General features: G+C 37.2%; 1 protein-coding gene across 3 annotated transcripts in view; it reads left to right on the plus strand.

The window, feature by feature from the left end:
* Window positions 1–11,219, plus strand: part of LOC126866292 (putative aminopeptidase-2) — a 75,383-nt gene extending 64,164 nt beyond the window's left edge. For 2 of the 3 annotated variants that reach the window (XM_050619693.1, XM_050619700.1), the window contains exons 28-32: window positions 4,676–5,319; window positions 7,023–7,190; window positions 8,684–8,836; window positions 8,921–8,999; window positions 10,798–11,219. In XM_050619693.1, coding sequence (XP_050475650.1) covers window positions 4,676–5,319; window positions 7,023–7,190; window positions 8,684–8,836; window positions 8,921–8,999; window positions 10,798–11,043 — 1,290 coding nt within the window. In that variant the 3' untranslated portion in view covers window positions 11,044–11,219. Of the gene's footprint in view, window positions 1–4,675; window positions 5,320–7,022; window positions 7,191–8,683; window positions 8,837–8,920; window positions 9,000–10,797 lie in introns of those variants that run through there. The other variant, XM_050619709.1, reaches the window with a different exon arrangement.
* The last annotated feature ends 4,546 nt before the right edge of the window (window positions 11,220–15,765 follow it).

The following is a 15,765-nucleotide window of genomic DNA, read 5'->3' on the forward strand; positions in this document are numbered from 1 at the left end:
GAATGATGTTTTCGGAAGCCGAATTGGTGATCTGGGAGTGTTTTCAAGTTCTCTAGGATTGGAAGGAGTCGGTTCGTGAGCATCTTCTCGAATAGTTTGGACAGGGTAGGTAAAAGACTGATTGGGCGATAGGAGCAGGTTTCGTATATCGGTTTACCGGGTTTAGGGATGAGGGTAATCAATGAGATTTTCCAGGCCTTAGGATAATGTTCCAGGCGAAGGATAGCATTAAAAATCGATGTGATGAGTGCTATCCCTTTTGTGGGAAGTTCCTTGATTGCTCTATTGCCTATTAGGTCGTGTCCTGCTGCTTTCTTGGGGTTTAGGCGACTGATTGTTTCTATAGTCTCTGCAGAGGAGAAGGGTTCGATAGGAGGGGACATTTGGAAGGGGGTGTGCAGGTATTCAGTAACGTCCGCGGCGGCTTTGGGGGAATGAGGTTTGAATACTTTTGACAAGTGTTTAGCAAACAGGTCGGCTTTTTCTATAGGGCTTCGCGCCCATCCACCTTGCGGACGGCGGATAGGTGGGATTATTTGTGGGGGGCGTGTGAATTTCCTGGAGGCCTTCCATAGTGAGTAGTTGGCGTCGGCTGTGGGGGATAAGCTGGCGAGGTATTTATGGAAACAGTCGTTTTTATAGTTTCTTAAGGTTCTGGATAGCTTTCTAGTTGCGTTGTTAAGTTTGCGTTTGTCCTCCGGTGTTCTATGGGTCTGCCATACTCTTCTTAGTCTACGTTTTTCTGCTATTTTTTTTAGTATGTATTGGGGATATTCTTGTTTGCTGTTAGATGGCTTTGTCGGTGTGGAGAGGCGGATTGCGTTTATTATGCTCGTGTTTAAGTATTCCGTGGCTGCTTCGATATCTTCCTTTGTTTTTAGTGGGGTGAAGGCTGAGGTTGAGTGTGTGAAGACTTCTCTGAAGAGCTGCCAGTTGGTGTGTTGGTTGTGAATGGAGCCATTAGGTGTATTCTCGATGATTGTTGAACTGACTGTTGCTATCACGGGAGAATGATCAGAGGAGAGATCAGCCGAGGAGTTGATCTGGACGTGTCTTGATGGGATACTTTTAGTTATGAAGAAGTCGAGAAGGTCGGGTATTTTGTTGGTGTCAGTGGGCCAATATGTGGATTCGTATGTGGTGAGGTAGTTGAGGTTGTTGTTTATTATGCTGTTTAAGAGGTTTTTGCCTCTTGCTGTAACCAGTCTGCTGCCCTATTGGATGTGCTTGGCGTTATAGTCTCCTCCAACTATGAATCTGTTGCCCAGGGTGTCCAGGAAGTTATCAAAGTCTTCTTTGGCGATGGAGTGTCTGGGAGGGCAGTATACTGCTGAGGTGATGATTGAGCCATGACAGTCTTCTATTGCTACGTTTGTTGCTTGGAGGTAGTCTTTCTGGAATGATGGGAGTTCGTAGTGCTTAATACTTGCTTTGATTATTATTCCGGTGCCACCGTGGGCCTTTCCGCTGGGGTGTTGGGTATGGTAGAATTTGTAACCATTTATTTTCAGGTAGCTCTTGTCGGTGAAGTGGGTTTCCGATACGAGCATTACGTCGATTTGCTGGTGTTTTAAGAAGAGTTCTAGTTCAAGTTTGTGTTGCGCTAGACCGTTGGCGTTCAAGAGTGCTATGCGCCTTGGTTTTATTTTGAGTCGGTGCGTACTAATTTTTCCACGATGAGTGTTAGTAGCGATAGCAAGTGATTTATTTGCTCCGATTGTTTCTCTATTAGCTTTTCAAGCTTTGAGGAGTTGTCTGTGTTTGGTGGGTTGGGGACACTGTTTTGGGGAAGATTCCTTTGGCTGTTCGGGTTATTTTGGATGCCTTGTACTGCTTGGGCATAGGAGGTTGAGGTGGAGATGAATTTGGTAGGACTGGGTGTTTGGTTGGTTGAGGGGGTTGGGGTAGTCGTGAATTTCGGCGGGCTGGGTGTTTGGTTGGATACCTCTTTTGCTCTGAGCTTAGGGTACCTGTTCGTGTATAGTGTTTTATATGCTGGGCAGCCTTTGTAGTTGGCAGGGTGGTCCCCTTGGCAGTGGATGCATTTCGCTGGGGTTTCCGGTGATTTGGCGCACTGGTCAGTGGAGTGAGAGCCTGCGCATTTAACGCAGCGGAAAGTATGGTTGCAGTATTTCTGCGTATGACCGTACCTTTGGCACCTTTTGCACTGCACTATTTCTTTTTTCACGAGCGGTGGTTCGATCTTTTTACTATCGCGTTCATTAGGCGACTGATGTTGTAGATTTCCTTATTGTTCGGTTTTTGTTTAATGTCTAGGAAGAATAAGGATAACGGGTCTTTCGAGACTCTATGCCTTATATTACTTACGTTGATGACTTCGTGGCCGAGTTTTGAGAGTTCGTATTTTAGTTCGTCTATGTCTGCTGAGTGGTGTATGTTTCGTAGGACCACCCGGAAAGGCCTTTCCTGTTTGAGTTGGTAGGTGTGGAAGTTGGCGTTGCTTATCTTAAGGTTATATTCCTCCTTGCTGATATCTCTCTCTAGGGACTTGATCATTGTCTGTATGTCAATGACGTCGTCCACAAATATTTGTGGGGGAGGGGGGATTCTCTGTGAGTGTTGGTTTGGTGGCGGTTCTACGATTTCCATGGCGTCGTTCGAGGATTCCAATACGGCGAACCTGTTGTGTGTGTTTATTTGCGTTGCTGTTTCTATTTTCCTTTTCTTTGTAGTGTTAGCGTCGTTAGTGCGGAGAGTTCTGCTACACTTCTGCCACGGGGGGGGGGGGGGGTAGCACGGGGTAGCTGCGAGTCTGCTCCGGAGAGCCTGGTCGCGGTTGCTGGGCCATCATCGAGCTAGTTAATTCGGAATGAACAACTAGTCGTGAGGCTGTGAGGCTAGTATTCGGATTGGGGTTAGGTGCGTGGGATTTTCTTCTCCCTAAAGGGTAGGAAACACTTGGCTGTGTTCACTTTCGACGGTTGGGCGACACGTGTTGTTTTCGGACTACGCTGGGCACTAGAGACACGTCTGCACGCTTCGGCACTCTACAGCGAACTCACCTTCCTCCTAAACTTTTTCCTTTTCTGCCATTTCTATCTCTTATTTCTATCTCTTTAACTCTATTCTCACTTTGACGTCCTTTACTTTTAATTTATTTAATAATACCTTAAATACACTTCATATGTTCGCACTTGAATTGACGCTCACTTCCCACTTTGAGGTGATAATAGAATATAACACTATAATTTCATTAATTGTTTGTATAATACAATTAATCCTTGTCTTATCTACGTTTGTCGCACATTCCGATCAGTATAAAGTAAAGTTATTTAAGACATACTAACACTAAGTAACTTACCTTGTAATTGAACAAATTCAGTCATGAATAATTTTTGGGCGATTTATATTTGAAAACAAACTATATATTATTATTAGTACTGCTACATTTATAGGATCATTATCAGAAATATTAGAAATTAGGATTTCCAGTGATTTCTACTGTATATGATAAATTTATTAATAGATGGATTTATTTACAGTGGATTAAACAGGCAACAATGGTTATTTGACGCGAACTTAATGCAGTAATGTGATATAACTAAGACATCTAAATTGATAATTCACAACTCATACCTTTCTCTTGACTCAAAACTAACTCCTCGCAACTAGACTCTCCATTAACGACTGACGATTAATCGTCTTTCTCTCTTAAGCATTCCTTTAACATCCCCCCGTCTTCTCATATCCCCACCACGTACGTATTCCATAACCATCCGCGATCATGGTCACGTACGCCTTCTTCCGCGTAACTATTTGACTGAAGGACTGAGGACATATTGATGGGCCGCTTAATCTATTGAAGTTTCCCGACCCTTTCGGCCTGTCGGCACTTACGCTTTCTCGCAACACTGTTTATATTTCGTCGGGTATTTCTTACACAATCTTTCCACGATACTACATATTGTTATTAGTATAGTATTGTATTGTATATTGTTATACATATTATTGTTATTAGGGCCGTAATAAGTAGCCAAGTTTTCTACGAGGTTATAACTTCTAGGTACTCATCAAAAAGTAAGAAGTTTGTTCAAATACTGTTAATATTCTTAATTGTAATTAACATAATTCAGTAACACGTGAAAATTACCTAATTTTTGGAAATTATTTTGTTGTTAATATCTCTTCGCTGACTCAAATGATCCTATCATAAAGTTATTTGAATCATTTTTTCATTTTTGATATTTTCTTGCTGAGCATAAAGTATATGATATATAGACAGTTTGAGGTTAAATAGTTTCGCTGGAATATTTTCTTACAGATTTTGTTGAAAAATTATTCCATAATCTGCTTCACTTTTGCACGTGAAATTATTTCATTCCATACCTATTAGCTATTTGAAATCAATAAAATAATTATACTTATGATATTCCAATTAAATTATATTCTGTTAGAATTATGAAAATATTCGCATACTTTTGAGCGATAATGCCACATATAGTAATTCACGATGTGATAAATATTTTTTGTTAAAAATAATTGGCGTACATCGCACAAAAATAAAAGATACTGGAGTATCTTATTTGCTTTCCTGGAGAAAGACAAACGTGGACAAAGGTCGTTTTTGTTATGATCTTTTTCATATTCTACATATGAATTCTGGGTAACTAGTAGATACCAAAGATCAAACACCTTTTGGAAATAATTTTTGCAGAAAAATTTCTTTACGCCAGAAATTTTCGAGGAATTCTGGATACCCATTACGATGACAACCGCTTCTAAACTGAATTTTTCGGTTACTACGGCCGATATTTGGTTACAAGGATTTCCAATAACCATTCCATACAATTCTCAGGAAGAATGGTTTATTTTGAATATTCAGCAGAGTGGTTACTATCGAGTGAATTATGATACTAAATCATGGAATCGTCTAATCAATGCCTTAAAGAGCGCTAATCATACACTGATACATGTGACCAATCGAGCTCAAGTTATCGATGATCTCTTGAATCTGGCACGAGCTGATTGGATCACCTATGGCCTCGCGTTGAATGGGACAACCTACCTGCTAAAAGAACAAGATTACATACCTTGGAAGGCATTTTTCAGTGGAATGAATTTTCTTCTGCAACGATATCAAGGAAATCATGGAGAAAGTATGCTGAAAGAGTACATTAGGCTATTGGCAGCTGACAGATTTGAAAAGCTCGACTTCGAAGACAATAATGAAGAAGAATTCCGCATGGATCAATTGAACAAAGATTTGATCCTATCCTGGATGTGCAAACTGAATCATACAGAGTGTGTGGATAAGTCTATCCACCTGTTCGCCAAGTGGCGCGGAAATGATACATATACGTAAGATTTATTCTTATTGACAGATTATTTTTATTTTTATCATATAGGGAGAGACAACAATATCCGTACAACCGAAATGTAGAAATAAAAGAAGAAATATTATTTTATTACTATATATATAATAAATAAATAAATAAATAAGTATATTTTTTATAATAAATGTAATAAATATAAATAAAAATATATATATATTTATTATACAAACATTATATAAATATATATATATTTATTTATTTATGCTCATATTTTTAAAAATCTGATCGCGAGGTGATAAATTCTTTTTTTATCATTAGATGAAAAAGTTATCTATTATCTAACGTTTGAGAATCTTGAGGTTTCCACGGCTTGGATTGTTACTATTCATACCATTACAGTTAGCAGTGATACATTTGACACTGCTTTCTCTAACACTGTTTAAAGCTTCCGGAAAAAAGCCATGTTCAGAAAGAAAAGATGGTAGGTTGAAATAGTGTTAGAGGTAGGAATGTTAAACGTATTCAGTGCTAAGAGTAACAATGTGGATAATATCTGATATTTATTATTATGCGACGAAACTAATTATTAATTTGTAAAACATAATGTTTGCATTATAGTTATTTTCTTTCTCTCCTTTATTTTTTTCGTTTTCGGCGAATACACAACTACCTGCAATCTAGTACACATAGATAATACCAAGTTCTTAACGAAATCTTATATTTTCTCATTCTGTTTTCAAAATTTTGTTCTTTTTATTTCTACATCTTAAATATATGAATTAATAATGTTTTTGTCTTTCAATTTATTCAATTAATAGGCTAATGCGATATCTGAATGACGACTGAATGATATCATTATATTAAAGACCGCCTTAGTCGATAAATAATTAGACACTGTGTCCCACGATTCAGCAGCCAAGCTTTGTACATGTATAAATGAATATAATCAAATAAAAGTATTTATCTAAGCGTAGGCTATGTAATGCTTCATTGGAAAATTATAATAGAAATACAAAATAGGATCATGTATTGATCACACGCGTTCAAATCAAAAGCCTATACTTCTAATTAAAAAGACAATTTACTTTTAAATTTTTCTACAAATAATTAAATAGATTATATAGATTTAATAATAGATTTAATAAAGTTTGATAAAAAATTGCAACAAATAGATTTTAATATTTCAATAACATTATAAAATTACATTAAATATATATATATATATATATATATATATATATATATATATATATATATATATATATATATATATATTATAGGAAATTAAAGCAATGTATTAACAATGTATAATACTGAAGAGAAGCTTTACTAAATATAGACTCTACAATTATTTATTACTTTTATAAGAAATATTTTAAAAGTCGTAAAATTCTGCAGTTATTTCTGCTATTTTTTAATGTTTATTTGAATCCCTTTCTAGAAAATTTCTAGACATTTCACAGAGTACATTGTTTGATAAGTATTGTTTTATATATGCGATTATACAATACTTCGTGTTGATGAAATTCGTTTATCAACCTCTGGACGTGCTAAAATGATATAAAATATCATCACGATAAATCTAGATTGTGAAATAAGCTAGGTTATAGATTATAAAGTATACATTATGATATGCATACATTATAAAATAAATTAATATATAGAAACTATTTAATTACATCGGTAGAAAAATAGGGAAACCTATTTCATTCGGGATATAACTTTCAGAATTTCACCAAATGCCAGGACAGCTGTTTATTGTACTGCCATAAGAAGTGGATCTCTAGCAGAGTGGGAATTCCTATGGGATCAATATTTGAAGACAGACTTTGCTTCGGAGAAGAAAGTCATATTAGAGGCACTAGGCTGCTCCATGGACAAAGAAGTATTGAACTCGTAAGTTTAAAGAATATTATATAAACAATTATTACACAAGAAAACTACATAACGCTTAATTCAGCAAAGATCATAATACATATACATATAATTCAATAGGAAAGTAGCTACAAGCCTCTCATATCAAAATTATAAAATAATTTATCTGACGATTCTTAAACAAATCGTAAGTTAACGAAAGGAATGATATAACTTATGCTATCTGAATATATTAGAAAATGTGACAAGTCTATTTGCCTTTCCATATTATTTGCATTTGGAAGAGTATTGTAAACATATTGTCTATGTTAGTGGCAGTATATAAACATATAACAACTAGTATGCACAAATATTGCTCATACAGCAACTCATAAAAGTTTAAATATTATGGAAAATTTTTATGAATATATTATCCATATTATTCGAAGCATTACTACTGTGAACATGATTGCTGTCATGATCGTATTGATGGAATTTGGAACGAATTTGCAATTGTATACAATATGTTAAATTTGTTATGATAGATATCATTATATGTAACGTGATTATTAATATTTATTACCTACAAAAAGCTGAAAGTATTTTTTGTTGCTGACACCAGAATTGTAGGAAATCTTAACGAAATTATATTCTAAATCGCACATTTTCAAATTTCCACACTTTATCACACTATCAAAGGGTTAAGATGGTGTAAAATGTTAGATATAACATACAATTTCAAAATGTCTTATATAACATACAAATATGAAATAAATAGCTAAATTCCAGTTGAGTTTTGAGGCTATTTCTTTACGTCATCATACACGTGAATGTTAATAGTGATACATGAGGTAAGGAACTATTAGCTTTTTTTATTTATGCTGTATTTATAAAATGATTAAATCAAGGTTGTTCATCTACGTCATCGAACACAAGGCTGTACCAGGGCTCAAATGAAAAGTTTAGACACAATTCTGAACTGGTGCAACAAGCCAGATTTCAGTATATGATCTGAGTGTATATGATTATACGATTATATGATTTGAGTATAAAAGGTTCATAATTTTTGGTAGTATAGTAACAAAGTACTTGATCTAATTTTTATTATTCATCAAATAATTTATGATTTACAATTTGTACTCAAAATATAAATATGTATATAATTTATGAATATACGAATTGTAAATCAACTAGATTTGTGCTATTTAGTAAATCATTTAATAAACGCTTTTGTGTGATTAAAAATTCATGTTATATACATATTTTACAAAATTAATAATTAAAGTTAATATAATTTGTTCATTGTTCGAATTAATGAGTCACTGTTGACATTAAGAACATTATATTATTATATATTATATAGAATAATTTATTATTATCTTAACATTAAGAATATTATACCTATTAATGATAATGATATTTAGATTGTTCTGCAATCTTCCGAACTGTTTACTCACATCAGCTATCAATAAGTAAAAATTTTTAAAACATTAGAAATTTTTATTACAATTAACAAACTTTTTATTTTGCTCCAGGTATATTGAACATGCATTGACATATAACTATACCTCTAATATTCGAAAGCAAGATGTTAGCACCGTACTTGCTTCTGTCTACAATTCTGGAAAATTTGGAGTGGATGTGATGTTAGACTACCTAGTTAATAATTATGAAAAAATATATAATTTGTAAGTTGATAAATAATTACACGAAACAATACGCATTTAATTAATGTAGAAAAAGAGAATATTATATACTTGTTTTATTTTCAGTTACGAGGACTGGGATGGTGTAGAAGAATTAATTTCTAAACTGGCATCTCATATTTCAGTGAAAGATCAAATTACAAAGGTATATTGATTAACATATATATAACATAACAGGTATATTGATTATTATGAACATACAGCAGACGTTTATGCATGTAAAAGTACAAAAATTCGTAGAATGCACATGAAGCTATTCTTTGATTCCACAAATAATGTCATTTTTATTTTTACACTTTGAATTTCTACGATATACTGCAATGGTGACTATTGAAACTTTAACAGTTAGGAAGATTGCAAATAATATTAACATTGAAATGATGAATATTAATGAATCCTAAAGAATTTTTTATCATGACTTGATTTATCATAATGAATTGTGTACATCGAAAACATTAGATAAAAATGTAAGACATGTAGTATAATTGGAAATTATTGTTATTCACTCTATTCTTCTAATTTATTGGTAGTACCGATAAATTTTCGTTTATTTCGATCACTACAAGATGCTATAGAATAGCGAATCTTAAAGTGATAACTGATATTTAGCATGAAAATGTTAACTTCTTTTTAAAACAGGAATTAAAAAATTATAAGGAAGATAAAACATACTTTCAGAAAAATATACATAAATACTATATATGTCGGGTTCACATTATGATTAAGGTTAGAGGCGTGAAACGAATCTTCGTTGGGATTACACGTTGTCGTTATGCAATAGAGAAGACACTGACTAGTGCAAATACGATTATCATAGAACCGGACAAGTAACCGTGGTAATTAAATACTCGAGAAACTAATGACAATGATCCTAGGTTCAATAATGAATCCGCGGTCGACGGGATGATAGATGAACGTGCTCACAAAATCTAAGTCGAACGCGTAATATCCACTGGTCGTAAGGGGTTACTCTTTTCTTCGATGAGATCGCGAGAGAGAATGACTTTCCCGTCCAGATGATGCCACAGAGGAAAACTATAATGGAGTGTGTCTAAGGACACGAGATCATCGGATTCGTCGAGAAAAGCCTTCATTCAGAAAGTAAGGGAAATTGGCGTTGCTGCTAATTGGTCAATCTCCATATCGGTGGTTAGAAAAAGATGCTAGCCGCCCTCGAGGGAAAGTTGCTAGTGGGAGACGTCGTTCGTTGAAAAATAGGTCTTCTCTATCTTCTCGTAGTCGGGACAAAGACTGTTTGTTTGAAGGACTTAGCTAAATCTTAAGATTTATAACGGACCCTCAGGCTAGCTGAACATGTACGGCGAAGATGCATCGACATCTGGCAATCATCTTACTCGAAGAATAGGGTCTGCGTGTGGCGAGCCACGGGACAGAAACCGTTGGAATGTTTATTGTCGCGTGCCACCACAAATATTTCTTTTAAGGAGAGCTATAGAATTACTCCATACCTTTGTTAGACAAAGCGTTCATCCCGTGACCGCGGTTACGTTCGGCAACTGGCTGTCGCCTCGAGCCCAAGCTCATTATCACATATCTCGAACAAATACAATCGGATCAAAAGACGACAATTGTTTAATTACGCCTATGATAGAATCTAGATTACGCTGTTAAGGGATCTACCTGAAGTTCCAAAGGGAAGGCTCCGGTGTCCTTTCATCTCCGACATATATTTATACAAAATTTGTACATATAGCTATAAAACTAAAGGAATAATGCTTGTAAGGATTGAAATACGCGACTAAATGCAAATTTTCAAAATCTTGGCTTACAACATTATAATTTTCAACTCACGACATAGTAATAAAATTGGATCAAAGAAGAAACAGTATATATTAATGTCTTTATTTATTCATTTTTATTTGATTTACTAACAAAATTTCAACAATATATGAATATAATTATTGTTTTAACAAATATTGCAGCTGAACGAGTTAAGTATCAAAGTGGGCAACATCACAAACATAGTAGTAAGCATCAAAGCTGCGAATACATCTGCTTCGAGCAACCTACAATGGTATCGAAATCATTCCAGTGTGATTAATGATTGGTTGAGCGAAATAATTCCTGTTATGCGAGATGCAAATCCAGCTCCTACAGTTGTTGCGAATAACTTAAGTATAATTTCTATGACAGTATTTTCGTTAATCGCTTACATAATGAGTCAATAGATATTATATACATATGTGTATATTAATAAAGGTATATATCATACGTTCTTCGAATGCACATTAATATATATGTATATTAAACAATTTGTAAACTATGTTTTAAATATATTGTGAAATTTAAACAATTAGTATTAACGGTACTATTTTAAAATAAAGTTATGTACATTATTTTATAAATATAACAATGATTTTTTATTTTCACCTGAATTCTAATTTTCACTCTTCATATTGCAGAACGCAGGATAAAGTAAATAACCACAGTTTAAACAAACAAAGACGATTATGAACTATATTAACGTATAACTCGAACAGGAACATAAGATATAACTTTTAAACAAATACGTGGTGAAATTTTCTCGACCGTACGTAGCACGTAGCTGCGTCTTTGATAGCATTAATTACCGATAGTTGAATCGAATTAACATTTTTTCAGGAACAAATTGATAGTAGAAATGTTTTTGCAGAATCTGATTCCGAGCGATATTTAGAACAAAATAAGCAACTTTGGAAAAATTTTCCACCGGTACTTCTTAAACAAATATCGGTTAAACGTAAAAAACATGACTTTTTTTTGCACTTCGCTGTATACGTTAGAAATTGTTTGTCGTGAATAAAAGAGTTTCAGAGACAGTTGTATCTAATAAAATTATCTTTAAAATAAGTCCTATTATATTACGATAAGCCTATTTTTAGGCCGCAAATTCATAAAAAGTGCGAAGAAGTTCGTTTTCTTAAATCGCTTATAACTTTAATTAAAATAGTCGTAGAATATCGAGACTCTGTGATATACAGGGTGGTTGGTAACTGGTGGTACAAGCGGAAAGGGGGTGATTTTACGCGAAAAAAGAAGTCGAAAAATATAGAATAGACATTTTTTTTTTAATTTTTTTTTTTAATTTTTCCATCGAAACAACGATCTACAGTGAGATCCGCTATAACGAGACGTGATAAAGTACACACGTACCGAGCGAAAATTCAAAGTCGATTTTCTCGAAAACAAAGCCTCAAACGAAAAATTTTTATTCTATATTTTCGACTTCTTTTTTCGCGTAGAATCACCCCCTTTCCACTTGTACCACCAGTTACCAACCACCCTGTATAAATAGTCATATCAAAATAGTGTAACATATTTTGAATCGATCTGTTTGTTAGTTTGAAAACAATCGACTTGTCAACTTACGAAACGGGAAATTTTTACTTTGCAATGAAAATATACGATCCCGGTTTATCCTTCCTACGCTTTCTGAAAGACCTATATTTTGATATTCAAATGAAACAAAAATTTTTTCATTCAATCTGTGGCGGATCGGTACCAACAGGACGCCGACAGGTCGAGGCATCAACGCGGTCGTAACACCTCCCGGGCGATCCGGGTACCAACCGCCAACACCAGAGGGCCACTACGACGACAACGAGTCTGTCTATCTCGCTAGCGGTCGAGTATACGGGTGCATGATACAAATGTCGCAACTAGCGAGACTCCCTCTACGTCTAAGGCAGGGACTACCGGGTATAGCCTTACTGACAAGTCCACCGATAGTCCCGCGACGAAACGCTCATTCCCTTTTCACACGGCAGGGCCATCGACGGCCAAAAATCGCTTAGTTAAACCACAGCGATAATCATTTCTACATCACTGTAAAATGCGACAACGTTCGCACTTTTCATCCTACTACAGTGAAATACGTTTCAATAAAAAAAGACGTTTCTCTAGGACCAATTGTATCCAAGATAGGTTTTCTTTTAAAAATCGTCAACGCCAAACTATTAAACGCTAAAAGATGTAACAGACATCGTTTTACAGTTTATTACTTGTATTATACGCGGATTCTTTTTGTATTGATGTTTCATATTCATGTCCATAAAAGTTGGAAAACATACAAAGTTGTTCCATTTTTGCAATAGGCGATCAGAGGGCTCTAGCGCAACGCGATAGGATGGAAAAAAACACGCTGTCCCGACAACTATAGTATCTAGAAACATAATTTTGTTTTAATTTAGGGCTACTAAAAAAAAGAAGACAATTCTTTACAATACTGGTTCGCCAGAATACGGAAATACGTCGTTAACGCTAAACCTACCAGCGGTTGTCAAATTGACCGCTCTCGAACTTCTACACAAAGTTAATCATATTTAAACTTTATCATATCGCTTCATAATTTCTGACTTTTCCTAAAACATACATACAATATATTTTTCGGTGTTTACTTTTAGTTTGTTCTCTTATTTTCTGAGAAAAATTTGTACTCTGCCTTGCATACCGTGAGCGGTCACTTTGACCATCCGACAAAATATTTTCGTTATTCTTAAAATAAATACAATCAGTACAAAGAAAAGGCCATCTCATGGTCAAATGACAAACAAAATCAGTAATAACAAATAATAACAGCTGTTACGTCCGTAATCTTGTCATAAAACAAGATCCATCCCTCGATCAAGATAGCCATCAAGACATATCAACTGAGGCCCATAATAATCCTAAGGAACCGCCATAAAATTTAGCATTTTCTACAGTCTATTGTTACAAACATTTTAAAAGTCGAGGAGTTTCTTAGGGTTATTGCTCATTGCGATAAAATACGGGAAAAGCTTTTTCCCCTGGAGTAACCGTTAATGGAGAACGGCCAATACTCACCAATATTTTTGTATATATATCGCCGTCACAGGCCGTATTCTTATTTGCTATTGTTCTTTCGACTAGAATACATCTCAGTTTGTTAGTCAATTAGTCGACATCTAAACTTGTTATCTCTAAAACTCAGACAGAAAGCATCGCAGAGCGTTTTACGTAAAGTATATCAAATTGCACAATAATTTTGTATTCCGTACATGGTATTATTCTATGATAAATATTTACCCTAGAAATGTCAAGACTTTAAAAAAAAATTATAAAAAAAATTACGGACATGGAAGAAGACTGTTCGGTATGCGATGAAGAAGAAACTTCAGCAACTGAAAACGGCATGGAAACACATGAAAAGATATTTACAGCCGAATCAGAATTGAATATTATAAATAAGTCCAGGGCAAAAAGGAAAGAAATTATTATTGACAACAAAGGGTGAGATTGCCGCAATCGAACGCAAGATGAAGGAGCTAGGACCTTCGCTACTCCGGTTGATGGAAGAACGCCTTCAAGACATAGAAAGAAGGAAAGTAAAGGAGGTCGTTCCCGACGAGAACACGAGAAGGATAGAGTCTGGAGTTCCAAACACTCCAGCGATCAAGGGAAGTCAAGTGGCTGCCATGGAATGGCAGACCGTAGAAAGAAAAAATAGAAGGAAAAAGGAGGCAGAGAAGAAACAACCGGCGAAGCTAACTCCTGGGACAGGAGCGAAGATCCTGAGAAAAGCCCCAGAGGGAAGATCAGAGAACGCGCGAAAATGAGGAGACAAGCTGCCCCCCCCCCCCCACATACACCACGAACATCGGCGGTAACGATCACACTGAGGGATAAATCGGGCCAATCCTACGGGGAGGTGTTGGCCGCGGACAGTGACAGCGTCTCCATGGACGAGGTCGGCATCAACGCGGTGAAGATGCGCAAAACCATTACGTTCTAGAGGTCCCCGGAGACCAGAAGAGGAAGAAGGCCGCTGCGCTCGCAGCACGGCTGACCCGGGTCTTGGATCCGAACAAGATCCGCGTGGCGACACCCTTCCGAGCTGCGGAAGCAAGGGTGACTAAGAGCCACCCAACAGCGGATGAGCAGCGTTCGAGGAGTTCCTGGGCGGGGTTGGCAACTGCGTTAGGCGACGACTTCCCCGGCAAGTGCTCGTCCTGGGAGACTTCAACGCGCACTCCACGTAATGGGGGAACCCCAGGACAACAGAGGCTCGACCAGTACCTGCGTGGCGCGGAGAGGGAGTTCCATCGTCGACATTACATGGCATTCAGGCGGATTTCGGGCTGGAGAGTGGCCGAGGGGGTCGAGACACTTACGGACCACCTCTACATATTCATGGAGGTGGACACATCTGGACCTGGAACGGCGACTGCGGGCGATGGTCGCGGTCCGCCGAGAAGAGGACGTGCGCGCCCACCGCCAAGATGGAAGGTAAAGGAGAGGAACGAAGATCTACTCCGGTCGACCGCTACAGCAACAGCTTGGAGCTGGGAGGCCTCGACGACGACGACCGAAACTGATCGAGTATCTTCGCCGAGCCATGACAGCAATTTGCGACGCATCCATGCCACGAGTCCCACCGGGCACGCTGCGAAGCAGAGCAGTCTATTGGTGGAATCCCGACATTGTGGAGCTGAGGGCGAGATGCGTTCGGGCCCGAAGACGGTACCTAAGGGCCCGCCGCTGGCGACGACGCGACGAGGAAGAAGTCCCCTTGCGCTACAGGGCGCACCGCGTGCTACGGGGCTCGCTACAAAAGGAGATGAAGAACGCGAAGGACAGTGCCTGGTCCGAACTAGTTGCAGCAGTCGAGTCTGACCCATGGAGAAGGCCATACAGGATGACGTGAGAACTTCGAGGGAAGGGCCCCCTGGCAACGATGGAGATGGAACCTGCGCTGCTGCTGCAGATTATCGGAACGCTTTTCCGCCCGCAAGAAGGCAGTGCGGAAGAACACTCGCGAGAAACGATACGGCCGATAGAATGGTGAGACGACTGGGAAGTCACGGAGGAAGAGATGTGGGAGGCGACTAGAAGAATGGCCTCCCGCGATGTGGCGCCCGGCCCGGACGGAATCTCGGACCGGATCTGGAGGG

Source organism: Bombus huntii, chromosome 1 (genome assembly GCF_024542735.1).
Source record: "Bombus huntii isolate Logan2020A chromosome 1, iyBomHunt1.1, whole genome shotgun sequence".
NCBI lineage: Eukaryota > Metazoa > Arthropoda > Insecta > Hymenoptera > Apidae > Bombus > Bombus huntii.